General features: G+C 50.6%; 2 protein-coding genes across 3 annotated transcripts; one reads left to right on the top strand and one right to left on the bottom strand.

Annotated features, from left to right (window-relative positions):
• Nucleotides 1-842: 842 nt before the first annotated feature.
• LOC142825169 (GTPase IMAP family member 1-like) lies at nucleotides 843-1,967 on the bottom strand (the record flags this gene model as incomplete). The annotated part of the gene is made up of 1 exon (XM_075916937.1): nucleotides 843-1,967. A coding segment is annotated over one exon (1,125 nt), but the record flags the coding sequence as incomplete, so codon positions are not given.
• A 6,314-nt stretch (nucleotides 1,968-8,281) lies between these two features.
• LOC102454919 (GTPase IMAP family member 3-like) lies at nucleotides 8,282-18,440 on the top strand. Of its 2 annotated transcripts, none has more exons than XM_075916894.1 (4): nucleotides 8,282-8,454; nucleotides 9,984-10,131; nucleotides 10,350-10,398; nucleotides 17,336-18,440. In XM_075916894.1, exons 3-4 carry the CDS (start codon nucleotides 10,356-10,358, stop codon nucleotides 18,199-18,201), a joined length of 909 nt encoding a protein of 302 aa, XP_075773009.1. In that variant the 5' UTR covers nucleotides 8,282-8,454; nucleotides 9,984-10,131; nucleotides 10,350-10,355; the 3' UTR covers nucleotides 18,202-18,440. The 2 variants fall into 2 exon arrangements, with proteins under 2 accessions (XP_075773009.1, XP_075773008.1); XM_075916893.1 differs by having other exon boundaries at nucleotides 9,903-10,131.
• The last annotated feature ends 8,891 nt before the right edge of the window (nucleotides 18,441-27,331 follow it).

Raw genomic sequence — 27,331 nt, 5'->3', positions numbered from 1 at the left:
TGTACACAGTACTGAAGATGTGGGCGTACCGTATTTTTATACTTCCCCTCCTCCTCCTTCCCCTGGCTTCCCCCTTCCAGCTCCCTCCTCCCAGGTTTCCCTCTCCCACCCTCTCTCTTCCCCTCCCCCACCTCCTTTTCCCAGGCTCCCTAGAGGTTAATCCCCCCCACCACCATCAGTTTTGTTCAATAAAGAGAGTTTCTATTTTTGAACACACGTGTCCTTTATTTTGTACATCAGGAAGGGGGGCTAGGGAGGGGTAAGTGGAAGGAGGTGAGGGAGGAATGGGGTACGAGCCCCCGATGGGGAGGACTGGGGTGGCTCTGTGGGCTCTTGGGGTGGAAGCTCTCCTGCAGGGTCTCCTGGATCCTGACAGCCCCCCGATTGACCCCTCCGGATGGCAGCCTGTGGCAAGTGCAGCCGGGTTGATGGCCGAGTGCTGTGATGTGCCGAGTGTGGGCACTCAGGGCACTCCAAGACACGACTGCTTTGCTGTTCCTCATCGAGGTAGACAAGCGAGTGGGGAACCCTGAGAACTGTCTGTCCGGAGTGGGGGTCGGGTCCCTTTAAGCACAGCCCTCGGCTAGCCTGAGACAGCAGCTCCACGCTCTAAGTCCTTCTCTGATGCCCTGCCGGCACTGCTTCCGGCCAGCCTTAACCCCGGTTCAGGGTCCACTCAACGTGGACATGCTCGTTCGAATTAGCAAAACGCTAATTCAAGTTAGTTTTTAGGTCTAGATGCACTAGTTCGAATTAGCTTAGTTTGAATTAACTAATTCTAATTAAGTTAGTTCAAATTAGTGCTGTAGTGTAGACATACCCTATATGATAACACGTCACATTCACCCACTGGGGAAAATACAAACAAAATTCATTCGCCACCAGTTACACATAGTGTTAACACCCCAGCTGCAATATGAATATAGTGACTCATACAGACTCCAAAGCATATTAAAGATGCTATCGCTATTCTCAGCTTCCTCTCTGATTCGCCTTTGTTTTTCCTCATAACATTTCTGTATTCCTCTCAGTTCTTCCAGCAGCTCTTGCTTCATGGCCTCCGGTTCCAAGTGCTTGAGCTGCAGTAAAGCAGCTTCTCTGTCCTTCTCCTGGCTTTCGAGTTTTTCCTTTGGTTCCTCTTCTTTCAGATCAGACTCTTTCTTTATGCTGTCGCAGATCTCTATAGAGCACTGCATTATTTCTTCTCTCTTCCTTTCCATCTCTTCCTTGTACTGGTGCTGCAAATCCCGCATTTTGGATTGGAGTGTCTCCTCCACATATCGATATGGCTCGTTTGTATATCGGTCTCCGTTCTCCTGCACCAGCCTCTCCACCATGCCCATCAGCTCTTCGACCTGGGCATCCCGCTCTGCGCCGGTGGCCTTGTTGTTGAAGGCGCAGTATCGGCCCCCACATGCAGTGACCAGCCTGTGCAGATTGCTGTTGGATTGGTGGGTCACATAGTCACTCAGTGAGCCGCCCCCTAAATCTTCCTTTCTGGTGAATAAAACGATGACGTGCTTCATTACCTCAGCTCCAAAAATCCCCTGCACTCGCTGGGCTGCGTCCTCGTCTTCTGCAGTGTAACGGCCCAGCTGGGTCACCAGCACCAGTGCGTGGGGGCCTGGGGAGGAGAGCACCACACAGCGACTGATCTCCAGGGAGGTGTCATCATCTGGTACCTGTGTGTCAAAAATGGCAGCTGTATCGATAACCACGAGCTCCTTCCCCTTCCAGTGCCGGCTCTCTTTAGCGCACTTCCTAGTGACTGTCGCAGCACCGAGTCTGGACTCAAACGCTGTCCGGCCCAGGATGCTGTTCCCAGTCGCGCTTTTCCCAGCGCCAGTCTTACCAACAAGGATGATTTTCAGTTCCGGGGCAGGTTCGGCTGGGCATGGGCCCTCCTGGGGGTGGGCTGTGGGGAACAAACAGGACAGAATTGGCACCTCATTGCACCCTTCGTCGAGTCGATATTATTTACGGTTTGGGTTTGCAGAATAAACAATGGTTTACCCTTCGAGAGCCGGTGAATAGGCACCGTGATTTGTCAAACATCATAACCCAACAGTTGAAATAGTTGATATTTTTAGAGGGGCCATGTTAGTCTGTTTCAGAACAATCACGCATCTGATGAATGGGTCCCAGCCCATGAAAATTCACGTCCAAATAAATGTGTCAGTGTTCAAGGGGCTTTGTTGGTTCTATTGTTTCTAAAAGCAGGAAGGGCAGCTGCTACTGATTGCTAATTGAATGATTTTGTCTTCTTCCTTGGTCAATGTGTGTGTGTGGGTGAGTGGGGCTGGGCAGGAGGGCTCAGGATGCAGGCTGCCCTGGGGACAGAGGAAAACCCCAGGCTCCTCTAACCTCAGTGGCTTGGGGCCAGGTGAGAAGTATCTCTCCATGGCAGTTGCATCTCCAGCAGGAACAGCCAGGGAAGGGCGCATGTCCCCCGGACAGGGAAGGTACCTGTTTGTCTGCCCCCTGCAATCCCCAGCCAGAGTGAGAGAACTGTGTGCTTCCTTCTCACTCCCTGAGGAAAAGGCAGAGCCAGCAATGTCCCCATGCAAATGGGGGAAGAAGAGTGTCAGCCCCCCAATCCCTAAAGGGTGTGTGGGGATGAGATGCTCTGAGCTGGGGCATTTCTGGATGGGGAGGGGTGCCTTGTGATTCCATCTCTTATCCCATTCCCAACACATCCCATTTTCCAGACACAACCAAACCCTTATCTTGCTTTAAGTTATGCTATGCATCTCGAATTTCATAGTCCTACCTCTTACCGTTTAGGAGGAATTGTTGAACCGGCAGACTCTCTCAGATATACAGAATCAGAACACTACAACACAAAGGGACCTCAGGAGATCATCAAGCACGGCAGAAGCAAGCACCATCTAGATCATCCCTGATAGATGTCTGTCCAATTTACTTTTAAATATCTCCAGTCATGGAGATTCTGCAATTTCCCCAGGCATTTTATTCCAGTGTTTGACCACCCAGACAGTTAAGAAGTTTTTCCTACTGTCCAACCTCAACCTCCCTTGCTGCAGTTTAAGCCCATTGATTCTTGTTCTGTTCTCAGAGGCCAAGGAGAACAATTATTCTTCTTCCTCCTTGTATCACCCTTTGGGATACTTGAAAACATCTACCCTATTCCTCCCTCAGTCTTCTCTTTTCTAAACTAAACAAGCCCAATATATAGCAGATAATGAAGCAGTTTTATTCTCTGTGCACAACTATTATGATGTGATGAAATAATGTAAGAACAAGAAACACATAAGCATGAAAAATCCCAAAAAACAAAGATAAAATTCGGAGGGTTTTTTCAATGTGGAATGAAAATGTATTTTTTAAGGTCTTGCAAAATGCAAATTCAGAATTTCGAGAAGCAAATTTCGAGCTTATGCAAAGCCATGATGGGCCCAGGGATCAGCTCTCTTACTGGCTTAACAACCCCCAGTCTTACCTTGTGCACAGATTTCCTCTTCAGACAGATACAGCAGCGTGGGAGATTCTACTCCTCCCCACTCCTCCCTGAGGGCCACAGGTAGACTCCAGCGTTCCTTACTGTGATGCCCCCGCCCCAATGCTTTATGGACACAAATACACATAACTCAAAGATGCTTGGGACAAATGACCTTAGGTAACCTGCCAGTCTTCATGTCTTCATTCACTGGATCTGTGTAACTCATTTTGTATCATTCTTGTGTGTAAAGTTAGACATGTGGCGTGTGGAGCGGGTTATGCTTTAAAATGTGCAAAGGCGAGCCATTGAGAGAGCTTCCCTCAAGGACTAGTCAACTGTAAACAACCTTAACTCTTAGCCATGGTTTGTCCTGGGAAGTTACGTGACCTATGAGCTCCCTAACTGGTAGGGACTGGCCAGGTACCTTCCCATGCAAAAGTGAGGCTCTGTAAAACAATAGGAAACTAGCAGGGCTTTGTCTTTGGGCTCATCTAGACTGTATTCCTCTCTGCAAAGAGGAATGGAAATTAAACAGATCGAAAATTCAAATGAAGCATGGATTTGCTAATCTCGCACTTCATTTGAATAATTGCATGAGAACGCTTTTTCAAAAAAGGGTTTTTCCTGAAAAAATGAAGGGTATGGGTTCTTTCTAAAAGGGCGGGAGGGGAGGTTTAAAAGAACCTCATCTAGACTGTGTTTTTTTTTTTTTGTAAAACACCTTTTTCAAAAGAGCACTTTAACGCAATTATGCAAATGAAGTACAAGATTTCCAAATCTGCGCTTTATTTGAATTTTCAACCTGCTTCATTTGCATTCTTCTTTCAAGAGTGAAATGCAATCTAGACATAGCCTTTGGCTGGTAGGACACACCCGAAGGAGGGAACCAAACAGCTCAGAGTGAAGGGCAACCCTGATTTGAAGCCTTAGCTGGAAAAGGAACATTTTTAGGGTTTGCAGTAAGTTTGTACTGACGTTTCAGTGTAGAATTAGCTCAGTGTTTTCTGTTATTTTGAGTTTGTAATCTACTTTACTCTGCCTTTCTCACTTATTACCACTTAAATCCTACTGCTTGTACTTCATGAAATAATGTTTATTTTCTATCAAGCCCAGTGTAAACAATTGTTACCTGGGGAAGCAATCAGTGTGCACATTCCCTCTTTCACTGCTAAAGGGGGTTTACCTAAGTAATTCACTTGAGGTTCTGATCCCATCTGGGGAGTGGTATCCCACGAAGCTGGGCCCTAAACTGCACTCTCCTTGGACTTGAAGAGCTTCAGTGTCTGTGCTGCTTCTCAGTGGGGACAGGGATTTCAGACTGGGGCCTTGGCTGGGGGAGACCAGTGGAGCTGGCCCAGCAGGATCGAGCGGTGAGGAGCCCCAGAGTGGTGGTGGCCATGTCATCACCGTGGGAAGCACCCCCTAGGGGTCTTCTGTGACCACCCCCAGTCATACTTACCACCAATGTTGTGCTGCTGACCAGTAAAATGGTGTGTAACACAGTAGCAGAGAGGCTGTGTCTAGACTGCATCCCTTTTCCGTAAAATGGATGCAAATTAGATACATCACAATTGCAAATGAAGAGGGGATTTAAATCCCCCCCGCTTCATTTGCATGAAAATGGCTGCTGCTTTTTTCCGGCTCGGAGCTTTGCCGGAAAATCACGCCAGTCTAGACGCTAGTCCTTGGTTTTTTATTCACAATCCCTAGAGTGCATGCTCTGGGTTTATGAATACGGGCATTTTTGCTCACAGTTTCCTCAGGGCATGGTGTGGTGGTGGTCACTGAGGAACTGGAGTTGTGGTTGCATGGTTGTTTTTTACCAGAGTCTTTTGTTTTGTCCTTGGGTTTGACGTATATGAGGTTTGGACCACCCGGATGCTTCATCTGCACTCTCGTGCTGTTTTGCATTGTTAAAGGACTCAAAGCAGATTCCTGGTTCTTTGGCGGTTCTGGAGAAGGTGTCCTTGTAGCTCTGACTACAGCATTGTCAAAAAAGTTGCCCATGCCTATAAGGTGGGGGAAAAACATTTTACAAAAAAAACCCTGAACTTTACCATCTTTCTCACCCACACCTATGTATTTACTTAAAACCTCATAGAACAACTAAACCAATAAGCAAAATATATTTACTGGGCTTTATCCATCCATTAGTCACTGCTGCTGGTGAATTTTCCTTTTCAGTTGTCTCTTTCCCTTTTCGTTTGAGCTTGTTTTCCCTTTGGTCTAAGGATCTCTCATTTTTTGACTGTACTGTGGAGCAAACAACATTATTATAAAACACATGAAACCCTCTTGTAAACTTTAAAAAAAATTCATTAAGGTGTTTTTCTATTTTAAAAAGTTATAGCTTTAAAACAAAATAATCCATTTCAGGCTGTACAACAAACACCAGTTTTGAGTTTATTTCTACCACTTAAAAAAACAAAACAAAAAAACCCACAAACATTTTTTAAAATACATCTCATTTTGCAGAATAAAACCAAAACTGCTTTTAAATTCCATTTTTCACAGAAACCCTTGTTAGTTTGAAAGAAACCAAGTACTTAAAAAAAAACCATGCATTTAAAAGGCCCATACTTGTTCTGTCCCCCAGCCATATGTATTTTGGCCTTCAGGTTTAAGAACAAGCACAAATGTTAGTTAGGGTTACCCCCAAAATAGAACCCCATTTTAAAAAACACATCACATTTTGCACAGTAAAAAACACTGTTAGTTTGAAACAAGCCAACAGTTTGCAATCAAATACAGTAAACTTCCGATAATCCGGCACCTTTAGGACCCAGGGGGCGCCAAATTATCAGATTTGCCAGACTATCGGAAGGGGGGACTATGAGGGGTCTGGGGTGGGGGGGATGCCACCCCAGACCCCTCATAGCCCACCCTTCTGATAGTCCGGCTCTGCCCCAGGCATCCCTGATTCAGCCGCTGCTGGTCAGTTTCAGCAGCGACAGAATCAGGGACGCCTGCAGCAGAGCAGCTGGAGTGCTGCCAGGTTGGTCCGGTAGCGCCGACTCTTGGTGCGGTGAGACCAACCTGGCAGCACCCCAGCTGCTCTGCCCCAGGTGTATCCAAGTCAGCTGCTGCTGAAACTGATCAGGGGCTGATTCCAGGAAGCCAGGGCAGAGCAGCTCTGCCTCAGGCATCCTGGAGTCAGCCGCTGGTCAGTTTCAGCAGCGGCTAAATCGGGGACAGCTGGGGTGCTGCTGGGTTGGTCCCGCAGCCCCGAGGGGCAGCGCTAGGGGACCTACTCGGTGGCACTCCAGCTGCTCTGCCCCCGGCTTCCCCAATTCAGCCACAGGTCAGTTTTAGCAGCGGCTGAATCGGGGAAGCTGGGGGCAGAGCAGCTCCAATGGTTGGCTGCCCGGAGCACTTCCTGGTTCCTGATGGTGCCGGACCATTGGAGTTTTACTGTACTTTTAAAAAAACCACACACTTATATCTTGCACATACCCCATTTCTCTCTCTCACACACACACACACACAAACCCAGCAGCACCACATGCATTTAAAAGGCACATGTGTGTTTGGGTTTTCGGTTAGTTAGTATTACCCTCCAAATGCCTCAAACCTATTTTAAAAAAAACACATCACATTTTGCACAGTAAAAAGCCTTGTTAGTTTGAAACAAGCCAAGAGTTTGCAACCAAATACTTTTTAAAAAACCACACCTATGCCTTGCACAGACCTCCCTCCCCCCCACAGACACACACAAAGTTTAAAACACAGTTTGCAACAAAATACTTTTCAATAAATCCCCATGCCTTTAAAAGCCAATTGAAAAAAAAGTTACCTTTCACTATGGGATAAAGTGTTGCAGGCACATGCTTGTTCTGTCCTCCTTCTCCCCCCCCCCCCCCCCCCATGTGTGTTTGGGCCTTCAGGTTTAAGAACAAGCACAAATGTTAGTTAGTATTACCCAGTTTTTGTGGGGTTTTTTAAAACAGTATTAAGCACAACTACAGTTAAAAATGGTTTTTACCTTGGCCTGGTGGTGAACTGCAGCTTAAAGTTACTGGTTCTATGCTAAACAGATCACACTGCAATAAAGATAGCCACCATTATTTTACTAAGAGAGCATGGCCAAAGAGTGGCATTATAGAATATATGTTTTCAAAGTTAAAAACAGGGAATATACCGTCTTCCCTTGCAGTCCAGCAGCCATTCAAGAAAGTTTCTGTTGAAAAGGACAGTCTCCAAAATACCTAGGTTTTTATACCCTCCTAACCCATTGTTTCAAACAACTTCAACATAGTAGCTAGCAGGTTAATTTGATCACTGCAACTCTAAAACAATACAACCTTAAAGACTTTAGGCACCCCTCCCTAGCATTGCCTTTTGTGATCTCGGGTGGGGGAATTAAGCTGTCTCCACAACTGGGTTGCTTTTAGCTAATTTTTTTTTCTTTTCGATAAAATACACTTTTCTGTACATGGTGGTTAAGACACGATGACTCTTTTTTAGGTCTCTTACATTTTTTTTTAATTTGGGGTATACATTTAAGTTGGGCCTCTATTATGGTGTCTTTAAAAAGTTTCCATGAAGCTTGCAAGGATTTGGCACTAGTCATGGTGCCTTTTAATTTCTGTTTAACTAACCTCCTCATTTTTGTGTAATTCCCCTTTTTGAAATTAAATGCCATTGTTTGCCAGTCCCATTGTTTCCTGTGTGGTGAAGGTTTGTGAGCCTCTCGCTGGCATGAATCCATTTCCTGTAAAAGTTGGGGAGGAGCGTTGGCTTTTCTGCCCTCTGCCCTTTGCTGTCAGTCCCACTTCCCCTCCTTGCTCCCCATCCTCCCAGCCACACACCAAACCCATTGTACCTTTTCCCTTCTCAGGGGAGCTTGTGAGGGACTGAAATCGAAACTAAGAAGCCCTAAAATGGGCGTGTTCACAGCTTATCTGCCAGCAGGGGACATGCTGTCGTGAGACACAGACAGACACGGGAGGGAGAGAAAACTCACGGCCACTCTGAGCTCAGACGTCCGCACAAAGGTATGTGACACTCGTTATGTGTTTCTTTTAAAATGTGGCTGCGTTTGGAAGGGAAGGTGGTGGGACTGATCACTGCCGGGGGAATGCTCTGGCGAATAGGGAGAAAGGGCTCGTCAGGAGAGCGTTTTGCTGTCATGAAGTGTCTGAAGTCAGGCAGCGTGTGGATGTGCGGGGGGGCCTGGAAAGCAAGCCAGCAATGGTTGGGGTGTTGCTGGGGATGGAGTGCTCTCCAGGTACAGGTCAGGGCTGCGGCTGGGTCTGTGTGTGTCACTCTGGGATGCCAGGACAGTCTGTGATCTGATCACACGGCTACCAGCATGGCCAAAGCGCTTTTGCAAGGGTCTGTGATGTTCCAGCTCACACGCTTGCTCCTGGGGGGTGCAGTGGCACCTGCCTGGGGTACAGGCTATCGAGGAGGCTCAGGATGGCCGGTTGCTGGGGGGTTCTGGGCCGTGCTCTCTCCTCTGCCGGCCGGGCCTTTAGCTCAGTGCTTTTCCTCACTCATTCCAGCATTTTTTAGAAATTTCTCGTGTTTTCTCAAGCGTTCTGCGTGAGAGATGGCGTGACGGACACCACTCCTTTCAGAATAGTATAGACGGCAGCACGTTGTTCTGCTGGGCCTTTCCGTTCAATGGATGGAACGGTGCAGACGTTCCGTGGCAGGGTGTGGTCAGACCGATTTGTTCTTCTGCCTCTGGAGCAGACTTTGTGTCCTGATTACGCTGAATTCAGAGAAGATCTGTTACTCTCGTTGTTTAGAGAATGTGCAGTGTGCACAACAACCTTGTTACCCATCTCAGTGTGGTCTTTGCGAACTTGCAGTTATTGTCTGTTATTAACCCTTTGCTGTTTGCCTGCATCCAATTCTTTAAGTGTTACGGTACCTTAGCCCCCTTCTATGGATTTAGTCTCACTTGACCATTTTAAAATGTCTATTTCTCTTTACTAGTACTCTTGGAACAGCTATCACAAGAAGAATTAACGTGTGTTATTCTGTGGGTGAGATGATATAGTCTCATGTCAAGGTTTAATAACTTGTGCAGACACATGTGTGCGTGCTCACACACAGACACGCACACACACACACACACACACAGAGACATGCATGCACACACACACACACACACAGACATGCACGCGCACACACACACACACACACGCATGCACACACACACAGACATGCACGCGCACACACACACACACAGAGACATGCACGCGCGCACGCACACACACACAGACATGCACGCGCGCACGCACACACACACACAGACATGCATGCACACACACACACACACACAGACATGCACGCGCGCACACACACACACACAGACACACATGCACACACACACACACAGACACGCACGCACACACACACACACACACACACAGACACGCATGCACACACACACACACACACACATACTTTTGAATGTGTTTTGTTTGTACAGCAGCTCTGAACAAGAGGCCCCCAATCGCTGTACCAGTGTGAAAGGCTCCGGGTGAATTTCCTCGTCTCCTCCTTTCTGCAGAAGGGGCGACTGATTTCAAGCTGCCCGTCAGACGGGGAGAACCCGAGAAAGCTGGGAAGAGCTGTGACTAACCCTCCAGGTCTCCCTGCGGCACTTCCACACGGTCTCTAGCTGGTGGCCTGCAGGCAGGCCCCTGCCCATCGCAAAAGTAAGTTTCAAAAGGGAGAGAGAGAAGAAAACGCTCCTCGGACCCCCCTTGAGTCTCCCAACTAACCCTGCCCACGGCTGGATGCAGGGGGGATCGGTGCTACACAAACACTGTGGAAGGGACCCTGTGAGTGTGTTTCTGCTCCCCAGTGGCTCCTGCTGCACTTCGCTCCCAGGCATTCGTGCCCTTTCAAATGATGCCGTTTTTCTCTATTTCAGCTGGACATGGCGAGAAATCAGCAGGTGGGAGATGAAGAGGCCCCCCCTGGTAAGAAAGCAACAGAACAACACGGTCGCTTCCCCTCGCTTCGCCGTCGGGCTCATTCCAGCTGCCCCTGTGCAATAAGGGACAAACTCTCTGTTCTCCCGTTTGCTCCATGGCCCGTAAGCTCTCCAGGGGCTGCTATTTCCTGGTGCCAGCAGAGCACGTGGCTCTTTGCTGCCAACCCCCCTCAAGTAGCACTGAGACCATCTCCTACCCCAGGGACATCTCCACCAGCAGAGACCAGGCTGGGACCAGCCATTCACTTCACCTGTGACCCAGGCTGGGTGGGACTCAACAGCTCCGGAAGCAAAGAGCGAGGCCGCCCTGGGGCCAATGGGGAACTGTAAGAGTCCTGGCCCGTCCTGAGTCCTTGCCCAGAGGCCCCTTTAACACCAGGGCCAGAAGGCGGGACAACAAACAAACAAGTCCCCACAGTCAACAAGGTGACCTCGGCCCCAGTTCAGGGCAAGGCAGGCAAGCAAAACTTTCTGCAGCACAAGTGGGGAGGGGGCGACTGCCACCTAAATGCCGAGGTGCAGGGGAGACATGGGCTTCCCTACTCCACCACATCCCGGCCCAGGGCCCTAGCAGTGGCCGCCTCGCAGTCGCTACGGCCAGCAGGGGATCCACACTGAAGCCCCCGACCCAGCTGATAGGACGGTCAGATCCCCCTGACCATTCATTGCCTCCCCATGGCCATTTCCAGAACCCCCCGTGTTGTACCTGTTCCCCTGGTCCCCAGGGTCTGTATGGTCCCAGTCAAGAGGTAGGGAGAAAGGGCTCTTCCTCTGGTGGCCCAGGCCAGTCACTCAGCGTTCTCAGGGCCGGCCTCTGCCCCCAACAGCCGGGTCCCTACTGAGGGTCTGGGCCAGCTTTTATACTCCCGCCCCTCCCCCAGGCTGCTGCAGAGTTAAAGGGGCAGGCTCCAGCCCGGCCCAGAGAGGGGTTCTCCCTCCTCGGGGTGAGTGAGCGGCCACCCCGCTCACTGCAGGAACTTACCCCAGCTGAGGCTGGGAGTGACACCAAGAGCCCCGGTGGCCAGTGGAATGGGGGGCAGGGACCAAGGGACGGCTGCTGGTGTCACGGGTTGGGGAAACGGAAACTTTTCCCACCCGCTGTGGCCCACCCAAGAGACCAACACCAGGCGTCTGGCTCTCCGGCTGTCACCTCTCTGGGTGGGGCCACGCCTCAGTCTCCTCCCCTGGCGCCTGGGCCAAGCTGGGCCCCCCCACAAGCCAGAGGGCTGCAGGCCCTTCCCAGTGCAATTGCCCCACTTACTAGTCACCCCACAGGCTCTGAGCCAGCGTGCAGGTTCCCCCAGAGAAAGCCCTGATGCGGGAAAGGGATGGGCCCATTGGCTGATAAGCTCCCCAGAGATTGGCCCAGCTCCAGCGCTCTCTCTGGTGGGATTAGCCCTTCAGACCCCCACGGGCCTCCAGCGGTTACAGGTTACTGGCCCCTGGTCCCCAGGACACGCAGGGCCAGGAAACGTGCAGCCCCCCTGCCACAGCCCGGCCCTTTGCGCTGCGAATGGGCCATCGCTGGACAATGGCTCTCTCCTCCGGGCCTGGCTCAAAGGGCCATGTCTTGGGCACAGGAGGAAGGCTTTGGAGTTCCCCTCCCCGACGCTGCCCAGGAATTCCACTGCCCTGGCCAGCAGCCCTCTGGTCTGGCTCAGTGTGTCAGTCCTTGACTCTCCTGACGCTGCCTTCCCAAGGCCTCGCCTCCAGCCTCCCCATCGCGCGGGGCCGTTGCGTGGTTAGACCTAGGCCCCCCGAGGGCCCTCGACGTCACTCCGTGCGGGCGAGCCAGGGCATCGCAGCCGGGTCCCGTCTCGGCCCCTCAGGGACCACCGGGGCGGGGACGGGATGCGGTTAAGGCGGCGTCGAGGCATCTCATTGCGGAGGAGAGCAGGAGCCCCTCCCACACCCATTCCCCTGCTGCTCCTTCAGCTCTGCCTCAGCTACTGCTCATTAGCCAGGCCCAGGGGACAGCTCTCGGCCCAGCCCACCTCAGCCCCCTCCCCCATGCTGGGCTAGTCCCGGGCACAGGAAGAAGGGGGCCTCTGCTCTTGGCTGCTCCCTGCTCCCCGCTGCGGCCGGACTCATGCTGCCGGCACTGAAACAAGTTTGGGAATGTAAACGTTGTAGGCGACAATTTCATAACACCCAAAGCCTTACAGCCGACCCAGGGGAGCTCTACAGGCGCCCTCCTCTCAGCTGACACAGAGGAGCCGATCTCAGAACTAAAATTACTGGCAGCTTCAGTGCAAGTGATTAGGACGTGGGCACATTTCTAATACGTGTGATGGGGGAGACCCCTTGGGGTGCTCCCCAGGGCGCTGACACGGCCACTGCCACTCGCCTTCCTGCTCTCTGGGGCTCCTCACCACCCGGTCCTGCTGGCCGGCTCCCTGGTCTCCCGCAGCCAAGGCCCCGAGCTGAGATCCCTGCCCCCGCCCCCTGCGAGGAGCAATACACACATCGAACCTTTCCGGGTCTGAGCAAAATGCAGTTTGGGGCCCAGCTTCCTGGGATGCCCCTCCCGAAATGGGAGCAGAATCCCAAATGAATTATTTAGGCAGCCCCTGTCAGCAATGTGCGCACTGATTGCTCCCCAGGTAAGAATTATTCACTCTGGGCTTGCCAGTAAATAAAGTGATTTTCTGAAGTGCAAGCAGTGGGATTCAAGTGGCAGCAAGTGAGAACAGGCAGAGCAAAGTAAATTACAAAGGTAAAATAAGGGAAAACACGGAGCTAACTCGAACACTAAATCCTCAATTCAAACTTACCCTAAAATGTTTCTTATTTCACCAAAACCTCCAAGTCAGGGAAGATCCAGCAGACTGATATATGAAAATTGTCGGTTACGCGAGGTGTTTCATCCAAAACATCTTCAAACTATGCATATTTATATGCATAAGTCAGGTTCATAAAGCATCGGGAGAGTCCATCCCAATATGTAAAAAGAGTAAAGGAAGGAGAGAGAGAGAAATTTGAATGATAAATGAGAATTGTTTAAGAACACTTTACTGAGTACAAAAAAAGCTACAGTTACCATATATAATTGACAGTAATCAACATAGATGAGGCAATTGATAAGGGAAGCAAAGGGATACATGAAGAAATCTATGGCCCGTAGAGTTAAGAGCAATAAAATGTATATGAATTATATTAGGAAATAAAAGAATGTGAAAAATTGCAAATAGTAAATGGAAATGGTAAAATTCTCAATAGTAATGCAGAAAAGGCAGAAGTGTTCACCACTATTTTTTAAATCAGCTGTTCTAGGTAACTTGCTTCAAAGAGTTTTCAAAGAGCTGGAAGAACGGCTCTTATGCAAGAGGGGCTTTTTGCACAAAAAAAGAGCCGTCTACACAGCTGCTTTTTGCCTCTTGGGCAAAAACAGCCAGAATTAATTATGCAAAGTGTGGAAATATGCTAATCTGTGCTTCATTTGCATAGGTTTTTGCGTGAGAGGTGCAGTGTAGACGTAGTCTTAGCCCTGTGCTATTTAATATTTTATTAATGCCCTGGAAGAAAACATAAAATGAGCACTGATGAAAATTACAGGTGACACAAAGAACGAGGGAGTGGCCAGTAATGAAGGAACAGGTCACTGAGAAAAGAAATCTAGATCACGTGGTAAACTGGGCAAAAGGCAACAGCCTGTGTTTTGTGAAGGGTACATGTCAAAATAGCATCTAGGAACAAAGAATGTGGGTCGCATTTCAGGGTGAGAGATTCAGTCTTGCCAGGCAGGGACTCTGAAGCAGATTTGGGGCTCACGGTGGATAATCAGCTGTGCATGAGCTCCCAGTGTGATGCTGTGGTCGAAAAGTCTCCAAGAGAGAGACCTTGGAGTCACCATGGGGAGTTCTCTGAAAACACCCACTCAGTGTGCAGCGGCAGTCAAAAAAATAGAATGTTAAGAGTCATTAAAAAAGTGATGGAGAATAAGACAGAGAATCTCTTATTGCCTCTCTATAAACTCCAGGGACACTCAGATCTTGAATACTGCCTACGGATGTGGTCGCCTTGTCTCAGAAATGCTATATTGGCATTGGAAAAAGTTGAGAAGAAGGCAACAAAAATGATGAAGGGTTTGCAACGGGTCCCATATGAAGAGAGATTAAAAAGACTTGGAGTTTTCAGCTTAGAAAAGAGGAGACCCTGGGGGGGATATGAGAGAGAGGAGACCCTGGGGGGATATGAGAGAGGTCTTGCTTTGTCCCCCTTCCTTTGTCATGACGCAGCCCCCTTCCTCTCCCATGCCTGGGACAGCAAGACATCCCCTGGCAGCATCGTATAAGTGGGGGTCACCCACCTCCTTCCGCTAGTGACCATGGCATTGACACCTCTACAAAGGGGGATCCCCATGGAAGGCTGCAACCAGTGAATGCTCACAAGCTGTTCTGGCATCCTCCGAAGGCTGGTCCATTTGCTGGAGTAAAGTCCCGACACTTTCTGCAGCAGCATGTCCCCAGCCCAGCAGGTTTTTAGCTGGCCCCGTTCTCCCCTGCCCTGCATCTCAGCTAAGCCTGCCCGGTCACATTACAGGGGCTCCTCTCCTTCCCCTGCAGTGACAAGATACCCTGCCAGCTACCCCCCGCGACGGGCCTGTATTTACCAGTACAGGCCGTGGGGCTATGAAAGCACCGTGGAGATATTTGTGCTGGGATGAAACTGGGACTCTGACCTTCCCCCCAGCTGGAGCCAGGCCAGCCCGAGTCAGCTGGCCAGGGAAGAGGGCTTTCTTGCCATACAGACCCCTTCCCACCCCAGACAGAACCCACACCGCGGCCACAGCTCCTCCATTGTTCAGACTTCCCGCTTTGCAATCACTTCCATCTCACTGCTCTTGCTTCATGAGGCTCCAATGGCTTCCCAGCTTCTGCCCCCGTTAAACAATAACCCGTTAGACAATCTCTCCCCCGCCCGCTGCCAAGTACGTCTGCCCAAAGCTCTTCCGGGCACGGCTGCCACTCCCACCCCTTATTTTAAGAGGAATAAGGGATCTTTCGGAAAAGGCAAAGCTCCATGCGGAAAAAAAGCGGCAGCCATTTTTATACTAATGAAGCAGGGGAGATTTAAATCCCCGCTTCATTAGCAATTGCGATACGTCTAATTTGCATCCCTTTTACAAAAAAGGGATGCAATGTATACATAGCCAGTGTGTATAGTAGTTTTCCCAGCTGTGCCATGAACCGATCGTTTCCTCTAAAATTAACTAACCAATCTGACCACATTGTAACATGAATGTTGCAGCAGTGGAAAGAGAATGCCTCGCAGTTAACGGGGCCATGGAAGCCTTATGCCCTATCTACCTGTGTGCGAATTTACTCTCATGGCAGATCCCAGCCCTCTCCAGTGGATGCAGCAAAACAAAGAAAAAATGCAAGAGTGGAAGGTGGTTTCTGTCTCTCCAGCCATCCCGGTTTCGGGTGCAGCACAGAGCGGGAAGCCACAGTGGATATGCCAATGGGCTGCCCAACCCCCAGTATTGAGCAGGGAGGGGGGTTGTGTGACAGACTAAGCCAGCAGCCTGCCACACTCCAGTGGAAAGCAGACATGCCAGACACTGGACAAGTGGTTTCTGTTGCAGTATCTAACCAGTTATAACCCACTACCTGCATTGCTTTGCACTCAGCAAAATTAATTCTACAGCAGACAGAGCTAACCAAAGCACCAGGCAAAGATCACCCGGATAAACCTTAGCGAAGTGGGGTCCATACTGACCAAACTGCAAAGAACTGCAGGTTCCCTACCCCCAGCTACTGGCAGGTGGGTCCTTGCCAGACACAAAGCTAGTGATTCAAGTTTTCTTTACCTCTTCTAGGCTCTCCCCTTTCTCTGGAGGGGCCAGATCCGGTCGCCTCTCCAGCAGCCCAGAATTGCCTTGTCTCAGTAGGGCTGGTCTGGGATGCGGGGGACGACCATTTGTTTCCCAGTTTATGGCTGCCCAGCCAGAGGCCTCAGCATAAGAACGAGGCCTCAGACTAGCCACAGACACTGCCTTGGTTACACGGACTGTGAGTGGCTTTGAGAAGCTGCCCCACATGGCCCCTCGCTGACGGATGAGTTGGTGCAAGCGCTGCCCGTGCAGACGAGCGCTGCCGATACAGGAAGCAAGGTGCGGACATGCACCAGGGATGGAATTCCGACGGTGGCTCTATGCTAAATACGGTCAACGTCATTCTGTAGTGCAGACACGAGCTGCAACCGCAGTCTGACAGTGGATTGTAGAGCATGTTCTTGACCTGCAAGTGTTGAGATTGAATCACCCCAGCAGGTCACTGTGAGCCGCCACGCTGCAGGGACTGCATGCGCCTGCCGACTCCTGGCCTTCCCAGAGCTTGTTGTGGCACATGCACGTTTTCCCTCTCTGGAGCATCCATTTGGGCCAACCCGTACAGAAACTCTAGACTCCGTCCTCAATAACGTCCCACGATTGCTCCAGTGAAGGAGGCCAGGGCGTGGTGCACTAGCTGGGGTAAAGCCTGCATGGGTTGTGTCCATACAGGGAGGGTCCGAGTCACCAGTGGAGCCTTTGGTGTAGGCAAAACTAATCTAAGAATACTTAGGAAGGGTTAATGTCACATGGTATGGGGGGGGATGTGCTCACTGGAACGACTCATTCACCTAACCCCCAAGAGAGACTATTGACCCGTCCGCAGGTCCCCAGGAAGCCCTGCACATGTCCAGGCAATAGAACTCAGCCTGTGGGCTTTAGAGGCTTAGAAGAGGCATCCATTGAATAGTAAGTGACCCAGCAGCACTGCCACGCCTTTCTAGTGGAGACACGGGGGTGAGTGGCTTCACCGGGTCACAGAACAACATCGGTGGTAGGCAGGATAGTGACCCAGAAACCCCAGACTCTCCCGCCCCATTGCTGGCCTGTGCTCCCTCTGACGTGACCTTCCTATTCTTGTTCTGAACAGATTCACGGGCCCATGGCCAACATGGAGACTCAGAGCTGAGACTCGTCCTTGCTGGTAAGAGCGGAGCGGGGAAAAGTGCGACTGGGAACAGCATCCTCGGCGAGAACGTGTTTGAGTCCAAACTTGCAGCCCAGGCAGTTACCAGAGTTTGTAGATCCGGCAGGAGAGACTGGGAGGGGAAGAAGATTCTGGTGATCGATACGCCTGCAATTTTCAACCCCCAGGACTGTAGTAGGGCAGCTTATCAAGAGATCGGCCGCTGTATCATGCTCTCTGCCCCAGGCCCCCATGCGCTGGTGCTGGTGACCCAGCTGGGCCGTTACACGGAGGAAGACCAGGAAGCCGTGAGGCGAGTCCAAGAGATTTTTGGAGCTGGGGCCATGAGGCACATGATCGTCTTGTTCACCCGGAAGGAAGATTTAGGGAGCGGTTCACTGAGTGACTACGTGAGCCACTCGGATAACAAAGCTCTGCGGACTCTGATTCAGCAGTGTGGGGGCCGGTACTGCGCCTTCAATAACAAAGCATCTGGAGCAGAACAGACAGAGCAGGTCCGAGTGCTGATGGAAATTGCCGAGGGGATGGTGAGGGAGAATGGGAACTCCTGTTACACAAGTGAATTATACGTTGAGGCCGAGGTGATGCTCCATTATGATAATGGCAACTTTGAAGAAAAATGCAGAAATTTTGGAGAAAAAATGAAACAGCACATGAAAAACCAAAAGGAAGGCAAGATCTGTGGGGTATTAAAGCGCATTTGGAACGCATGTTGTAGGCTTACAGTTTACCTGTTGGAATTTGTGATTAATGTATTTAGGAGAGGAAGGAGGTTGGTTGTTTCATTGTATAATTATTGTGTTCGTTAATGATAACAACACAGATTCATGTTTGGTTTTCTCTTGCGATTTAAATCTAGTTTCTTAACAATGATGGGCAGAATTTCACTTCATTCTAACCTGCAGCTTCTTGTGGCCTGCGGCTCAGCTTCTTACTCAGCGCTGGACTAGCAAAAGCCACATGGACCAGTGAGGATGAGATGAAATCCTTTCTATTTTCTCTATCTGCATTTCACACACGAGGCCCCGAAGGCCTGTGTATGGCTCTGCAAATAAAATACGGCAGTACAGCAAATGTGGCAGCCTTCTCATTTGGCATTTTCAAGGGGCAGCAGGTGGGATGTGAGGGGGTGCACCCCACATGGAGCCTGAAGGGGGCAATGGGGTCCAGGAGGGATATCCGGGCTCACTGGAAATTGAAGCCCAAAGGGGCAGTAATGGCTGGTCAGCAGAGAGCCAGGAAGCTGAGGGCAGAGGGAGGCTGTGCAGTGTCCGTGGTCACTCTCTGGGGTCAGAGTGGTGGGAAGGTGAAAAGCCAAGAGGCAGAAGCCCTGGGATCCTTGGCCTGGGGAGCGTCCACACAGCGAGCCCGTTATCTCAGACCAGTAACCCCAGCTTCTCCTGGGAGCAGGAATAGCGCCTCTTTCCAAACAGCCTTAGTCTGGACGCTCAGCCACTATTACTTTGGAACAAATAACCTCTAGATAGCTAGATAGATAGATAGCCTCTAGCTATCATCTTTGGAAAATCATGGGAGACAGGAGAGATTCCAGAGGACTGGAAAGGGCAAATCTAGTGCCCATTATAAAAAGGGAAATAAGAACAACCCAGGAAACTACTGACCAGTTAGTTTAACTTCTGTGCCAGGGAAGATAATGGAGCAAGTAATTAAGGAAATTATCTGTAAACAGTTGGAAAGTAGCAAGGTGATAGGCAACAGCCAGCATGGATTTGTAAAGAACAAATCATGTCAAACCAATCTGATAGCTTTCTTTGATAGGATAACGAGTCTTGTGGATAAAGGAGAAGCGGTAGATGTGGTAGACCTAGACTTTAGTAAGGCTTTGGTACGGTCTTGCATCATATTCTTATCAATAATCTAGGTAAATACAACTTAGATGGGGCTACTATAAGGTGGGTGCATAACTGGCTGAATAACAATACTCAGAGAGTAGTTATTAATGGTTCACAATCCTGCTGGAAAGGTATAACAAGTGGGGTTCCACAGGGGTCTGTTTTGGGACCGGCTCTGTTCAATATCTTCATCAACGATTTAGATATTGGTATAGAAAGTACGCTTATTAAGTTTGCAGATGATACCAAGCTGGGAGGGGTTGCGACTCATCTGGAGGATCGGGTCATAATTCAAAATGACCTGGACAAATTGAAGAAATGGTCTGAGATAAATAGGATGAAGTTTAATAAAGACAAACACAAAGTGCTCTACTTAGGAAGGAACAAACAGTGTCACACATACAGAATGGGAAGTGATGGTCTGGGAAGGAGTATGGCAGAAAGGGTTTTAGGGGTTATAGTGGACTACAAGTTAAATATGAGTCTGCAGTGTGATGCTGTTGCAAAGAAAGCAAACATGATTCTGGGATGTATTAAAAGGTGTGTTGTGAGCAAGACATGAGAAGTCATTCTTCCGCTCTACTCTGCGCTGGTTTGACCTCAATTGGAGTATTGTGTCCAGTTCTGGGCACCGCATTTCAAGAAAGATGTGGAAAACTTGGAGAGGGTACAGAGAAGAGCAATGAGAATGATGAAAGGTCTAGAGAACATGACCTATGAGGGAAGGCTGAAGGAATTGGGTTTGTTTAATTTAGAAAAGAGAAGACTGAGGGGGGACATGATAGCAGTTTTCAGGTATCTAAAAGGGTGTCATAAGGAGGAGGGAGAAAACTTGTTCATCTTGGCCTCTGAGGATAGAACAAGAAGCAATGGGCTTAAACTGCAGCAAGGGAGGTTTAGGTTGGACATTAGGAAAAAGTTCCTAACTGTCGGGTGGTCAAACACTGGAATAAATTCCCCAGGGCAGTTGTGGAATCCCCATCTCTGGAGATATTTAAGAGCAGGTTAGATAAATGTCTATCAGGGATGGTCTAGACAGTATTTGGTCCTGCCCTGAGGGCAGGGGACTGGACTCGATGACCTCTTGAGGTCCCTTCCAGTCCTATGATTCTATGAAATGGCCTCCAGAGGCCTCTCGCGGCCGCCCTTGTGGCCACTCTGGCCATTCCCCTGACAGCTCCAACGCTCCCCTTCCCCTGCAGTGAAAGGGCTTGGCCACCACAGCGGCCCACCCAGCACCCTTCACTGCAGCCATGCCCGACCCCCGCACTCCCTCTGCCCCCCACAGCTGCCAGCAGCCACGTCCAAAGCCCCTGGCCAGTGGCAAAGGGGGGCACCGGCCTGGACTCCTGGGGAGACCCTGGATCTCATCAAGGTCTGGGCAGCCTGGCCCAGAAGGTGCAGCCGCACCCTGGGCCAGCTCAGGGAGAAGACTAAGGAACTGCAACAGGGGTACAGCAAGGCCAAGGAACAAGGTTCCCACTCTGGGGCAGCACCACACAGGTGCTGCTCCGTTGAGCATCTGGATACCCCCCTGAGAGAGGGGCCAGTCTCCTCTTTCCCTCCCCTCCCCCATGGTTGACTCCAGCCAGGACAAGCCCGTAGGCAGCATCCATGAGGGTGGGGCTGTGGAGGAGCAGGAGGAGGGGCATGGAGATGGGCATCTGCCTGGAGCTGGTCCCCCATATCCCAAGGTGTCTCCCAGGGCTCGGATGAAGCTGGGGAAGGCACTACAGGTGAGCTCCAGAACTGCCCCTAGACACACGTGGGAGTGGTGGGGGGCTGCAAGGGGCTGCGCACTCCTCACTCGACCTTCTAGGCCTGGGGTCGCACAACAGCCTGAGCACACGGAGCACCTGTGCGGAGCGCTCAGCCCCATGACGCTGTCACACAGGAACCCTCAGTCCTTCTCACAAGGTTCCCGGAGAGGCCGCCTTACTCTGGGCTCCGTGGGGGACACCCTCCCACAACACCCCACCACTGAGGAGGCTGGGGTCCTAGAAACACACAGGGCCACACACCGCACAGGCTCCTGCCCACACGCAGGCAGCATCTGCTCCCAGTCAAGCGCAGTGAGGGGGAGGACAGTGATCCCCTGTGTGGGAATCTGCTGTGGGGAGGAAGAGGAAAGGACCCCGGTAGCCATCTCTATGGCAAGCGGTCTCTGCCACTCACACACCTCCCCAACCCTCCCCCCTTTCGTCCAGCGGGGAGGGATAGGAGGTCTCTCTCTGTGGGATGCCACTTCTGAGAGACCCACCATGTACAGGACACAGTAGGAAGCTGAGCAGCTCTGTCCCCAGTCCTCCCCGCAGGCTTCTGGACTGGCTGGCACCTTGCCATGCCTCCTTCTCCCGGGGACATCTATGCCCTGCAGGAAAGATCCCTCTGTCTGGGCTTCAAATAGCCTTGCTCAAAGCACATCGCCATCATCTGATCTGAGTCCTTCTCTCAGGGCTGTTTCCCAAGTGCAGAAGTGGGGGACCACAAGAGACCTTCAAAATACCCTCTCTATAGGCTTTGACTTAAAAACTCCCCCAGGTCACAGATTTAATGACTTTGGGAGGCAACTGTCTCCATCAAATGACACAAAAGAACCTCTTTTTTCTTGCACCCAAGAAGAAGCACTTGGGGTTAGAATCATAGAATCACAGACCCATAGAAACCCAGGACTGGCAGAGACCTCAGGAGTCATCGAGTCCAGCCCTCTGCCCAAAGCAGGACCAACTCAAACTCAATCATTCCAGCCAGGACCCTGTTAAGTCGAGACATTAAAACCTCTGGTGTGGAGATTCCACCCCCTCCCTAGGGAACCCGTCCAACCTTAGTTGTGATTTAGTTGGGATTGGTCCTGCCTAGAGCAGGGGGCTGGACTTGATGATCTTCTGAGGTCTCTTCCAGCTCTATGGTTCTATGGACCTAGACCTCTCCCACTGCAATTTGAGACCATTGCTCCTTGTTCTTCCACCATCGCCACTGAGAACAGCCTCGCTCCATCCTTTTTGGAACCTCCCTGCAGGGAGTTGAAGGCTCCTATCAAATCCCCTCTCCCCCCCGCCCACTCTTCTCTTCTGTAGACTAAATAAGCCCCAAACCCTCAGCCTCTCCTCTGCTTCTTCAAGAGAGATATCCCAAGCTCTTTTACCACAAGAGAGCTGGAGGCGGGGGGGGGGGGGGGGGGGGGGAGAGAGAAAACAAGCTGCAGTCTCTAGTAGTTGACCACTCAGTCTTAGGCAAACATACAGAGACCTCCTGTTTCCTTCCAGGACACAAGAATCAAATCATCGCCTAAAAAAAGTTGATGTGATTAGCAATACAAAGGATATACCTACTGAAGCCTACTTGGTTGCTAGGTATTACAGAGCAACTGAGTAAAACAAATTAAAACATAGAGAACATCTCTGGGTACAGTTCTTAGGATATGCCTACACTGCCACCCTAGTTTGAACTAGGGTGGCAGTGTAGACAGACCCTTAGATAGTGAATGGTGGAGGGAAGGCACAGATCCACAAAGAGAAATTTAACCAAACAACCAAAACAAAGAAAAATACCCTGATTGTGATTAAATACACATTTTCCCCTTATTTAGTCACGATTTCTTCCTGATTCCATGCCTCAAATTCCTTGGAGACATTGAAGTTCTGCCTGGATTTCAATCATGGGCTGTGTCTAGACTGCATCCCTTTTCCGTAAAAGGGATGCAAATTAGACATATCGCAATTGCAAATGAAGCGGGGATTTAAATCCCCCCCACACTTCATTAGCATAAAAATGGCTGCTGCTTTTTTCCGGCTTGGAGATTTGCTGGAAAGAAGCACCAGTCTAGATGCGGATCTTTCAGAAAATAAAGCCTTTTCAGAAAGATCCCTTGTCCCTCTTAAAATGAGGGATAAGGGATCTTTCGGAAAAGGCTTTATTTTCCGAAAGATCCACGTCTAGACTGGCACTTTTTTCTGGCAAAGCTCTGAGCCAGAAAAAAGCGGCAGCCATGGTTATGCTAATGAAGCGGGGGGGATTTAAATCCCCGCTTCATTTGCAATTGTGATATGTCTAATTTTCATCCCTTTTACGGAAAAGGGATGCAGTCTAGACACAGCCTTGCTGTTTCCCAACTCCTAGCTTAACTCTCCAAAGAGCAAATGACAACAGGTATATATTTACAATTTATGTTTCAGCACTGTATCCCATTGGTTCTTCTGGCTCCCTGCCAACACCACCCTTATATACCTAAGTTTAACCCTTTAGTGACCAAATACTGGCCAGCACTCCTCCTCTCCATCACACCTTCTCTGAAGGCTCAGAGATTAGGGTTAGATTTCATGCACAGTGTTTTCTGGGATGAATGCCCTTCTCACTGTTCTTCACAGCTGACCCAAATGAAAGCGTGGCATGTGGAGAACCACCATCACCATCCTCCAGTCCCTGTGAGAGCTGCAGGTGAAGGCAACCCTGTGACAGCCTGGTGTGGGAATACCTCAAGAGCCTCCGTTCCTGGAACAGAAACTTCAAGGAGGAGCACCAGGAGCACTGGGCTGACTGGGAGCTGAAAAGGATGATCTGGGAGCAGCTGTCATGCCAGCATGAGTTTATATGCTCCCCCTTAGTCAGCACCACTTTAGAGTGCCTGATCACTCCTATCATGCAGTCCACCATCCCCCCCACACACAACTACTCCCCAATTCCCAGCACCTTCACCCACCCCTGCACCTGTGTCTGCCACCCTAGCTTCTCCTCCTAGTCGTCCAAGGGGCCACCAGGGCCCACAAACACATGATGGTGGAACCTCTTGGGCAGCTGAGGCATCCTGAAGTACCTGAAGCAGGCACCAGCCCCAGCCCCACCCCTGAGTCCCTCCTCTCCTCTCCTCTCCTCTCCTCTCCTCTCCTCTCCTCTCCTCTCCTCTCCTGTCCTCTCCTGTCCTCCAGCCTCCCAAGTTTCTTCTCCAGTCCCTCCCCTGCAGGAAGGCACCAATAGTCTTCACCACCTATAGAATCATAGGAACATAGAATCCTAGGTTTGCAAGAGCCCTCAGGAATTCCCTGAATTCAAGCCTCTTCCCAAAGCAGGACAAACCCCAATTCAATCATCCTAGCCAGAGTTCTGTCAAGCCGGGACTTAAACACCGCTAGGGATGGAGACTCCATCCCCTCCCTAGGGAACCCCTCCCAGTGCTTCCCACCCGCCTAGTGAAATAGTTTTTCCTAATATCCAACCTAGACCTCCCCCACTGTAACTTGAGACCATTGTTCCTCGTTCTGCCATCTGGCACCACTGCTTCGCACTTTCCCAGGGAGATAGAAAGAGAGTCAAACCTGCCGGAACACATCCCCAGTGGGCGATCTCCTCACACCAAACTGGTTCCCGACAGAGCGGTAGCTGTCCTGTATGGTGAGCTTCCATAGTGTGATGGTGATACGCTCCTTGAGGGGGATGGCAAGCCACATGTGGGTGTCTTGTCACCGGAGGGCAGGGGTGAGCCATTTGCAGAGCTCCAGGGAGGTGGCCTTCCACATGCGGAAGTTCAGGAGCCACGGCTGGCCGTCCCACCGCTGCATGGCAAAGCGATCCCACGCGGCGGAACTGGTCTCCTGGTGCCCAAAATGCCATCGCACAGTGTGCAGGGGAGGATGAAAGGGAATGTGGTGCCGGAGCAGCACTTGGGCCTGGTTGAAGGGGTCCCCCATTTGGCTGCTTGTTGAAGTCCTGCAGCACCACGTGGGCAGCCTGCATGGACTGCACCATGAGGTGCTAGAGCCTGGCACTGTTTAGCAGCAGCTCCAGCTCCGTGTAATCGGTGCTGTGGTGTCCGCAAGGGCAACCAGAGCACACAGAGAGTTGCTGTCCCTCGAGGAGGTAGGCAGGGGACAAGAGGAGTGTGTAACGCAGCCATGGAGAGGAGCCAGATTAACACAGGTCACAGCTGCAGGATGTGACTGCTCCCCTGTTGCCCTGCCCGGAGTGTTTCTGGGGGGGTTAAGTGAGATTTAGGCTCCAATCAGTGTGGATGCGCTATTTCGATATAAAGCTGTGCTGTTTTGATGGGGAATTGTAGTGTGTGTGACGGGGGGAGGTCACAGACGTCCCCTTGGGGGTGCCTCCCAGGGCACTGACATGACCGCTCTCCGGGGATCCTCACTGCCTTGTGCTTCTGGGACAGCTCCCTGGTCTTGCCCAGCTAATCTACCAAACTGAGATCAGTGCCACTCCTCCCCCCGAGAAGCAGATACTGAGTTGCTTCAGGTCCAAGGAAAATGCAGCTTTGGACTCGGCTCCCCAGGATATCACTCCCCAGTGGGGTCAGAGCCCCAAATGAGTTCTTTAGTTAAGCCCCTGTTAACAATGAATGGGGAATGGACTCACTCGTTGCTCCCCCAGGTAACAATTATTTACTCTGGGCTTGATAGAAAATCAAAGTGATTTTATGAAGTACAAGCCGTAGGATGTAAGTGGTAACGAGAGAGAACAGGCAGAGCAAAGTAGATCACAAACGAAAAATAACAGAAAATGCTGAGCTAATTCTACCACTAAAACCTCAGCACAGACTTCTTATGAACTCACTCTAAAACTGTTCCTGTTCCAGCTAAGCCTTTAAACCAGGCAAGTACCTCTGGGGTCTTTGGTTCATCCCCTTGGGTGTGTTATGCCACAAAGCCAAAGACAAAGCCCTGCTAGTTTCCTGTTGTTTTAAAGATTCCCACATTTGCATGGGAAGTTACCTGGCCAGTCCCTGCAGTTAGGGAGGTCATGTGACTTCCTAAGACCAACCACTGCTAAGACTTAAGGACAAACAGCTCGTTACACATGATTTAACCAAACATTGAGGCATTCCAGCATTGGAAACACCTTTAATGGCTTTCCTTTGCACGTTCAAACCCCTAAAACATTCCACACTCTAATTTTACACACAAGAATGATCCACACACCAAAATAAGATAAACCGATCCAGCAGGCTACGACATGAAGATTGCTAGGTTACATGAGGCCATTTGCTCAAATTACCTCTGAGTTAGGCAAATCTGTGTCTACAAGTCTATTTTCTAAAGCTTAGGGGTGGTCCGGCACAGTGTGGAGGAATTATTTCGAAATAGTTGTTTCGGGGGTTATTGTTTCAGTATAACTTACTTTGATATAATCTCACAGTGTAGACATACTGAAGAAAGATCGACCCAGAGGAGCAGTGAGGAATGTTCCTGAGAAATATTGTCAAGGAACTAGCATTGATTAAGGAGCTAGTGGGAGACTCCGGCAAGCAGCAGCATTAGGCTAATGGGATTATGCTGCTGAGATCCGGAACACACCTGGCTCAGAGGGATCCAACAGTCTAAAGACGGGAGTACGATGAGCGACACTGACCAGTGCAGTGCACGGTCCTGTCACCAGACTAAGCCGTGGCTTACAGTGAGCATGAGGCGTAAGCAGAGAGGAACTGGTCAGCTTTCCACCCCATGTTTTCCAAACCACACAGACCAAGGGTTGGCACCAGCTGCTCCCTCCGAGCGGGGCTGCTCCTTGGAAGGAGGATCTGCAGGAAGCGTCAGACACTAGACAAGTTCAGTCTGCAGGCCTGTTCTCCACGTCCCAGCAAACCTCAGATGATCCTACCAGCTGCTCTGGTGAGTCAAGCTGAGCACAAACTAAGGGAGCTGGGTTGCAAGGATCTTATAACCCACAAGCCTTTAAAATCAGAGCAGTGGGGGGCTGGGCCCCTCAAGAGGTCACCTGGTCTGTTCTCGGCCAAAGAACCCCTGCCAGTAACAGATGCGGGAAAGAGTTTCCTTGGCCCAGTGCTGTGGAGGCAGGAAAGCATGAGCTCCTGCCAGGCAGAGGGGAAAGAGAGCTCCTCCTGGGACCAGAGTGGGGGAGAGAACAGAGCGGCCTTGGGAGGGAAGAGTGAGCCCCTGCCAGAGCCAGGGCTAGGCCAGAGCAGGGCAGGAAGGGGACTGCCAGGGTGAGGAAGCTTCTATTGGGGAAGCAGTGATGTGACCAGGGCCCTGGCGGCTGTGTCACCTAGTGGTGAGGTCACTGAGTAAGAAGGAAAAACGGTGGTGGTGGGGCCGTGCATCCCAGTCCCCTTGTGTTCCTGGCC

This window comes from Pelodiscus sinensis, unplaced genomic scaffold (genome assembly GCF_049634645.1).
Source record: "Pelodiscus sinensis isolate JC-2024 unplaced genomic scaffold, ASM4963464v1 ctg40, whole genome shotgun sequence".
Taxonomy (NCBI): domain Eukaryota; kingdom Metazoa; phylum Chordata; order Testudines; family Trionychidae; genus Pelodiscus; species Pelodiscus sinensis.
The sequence above is the reverse complement of the archived record's forward strand: the minus strand, read 5'-3'. Positions and strand labels throughout refer to the sequence as shown.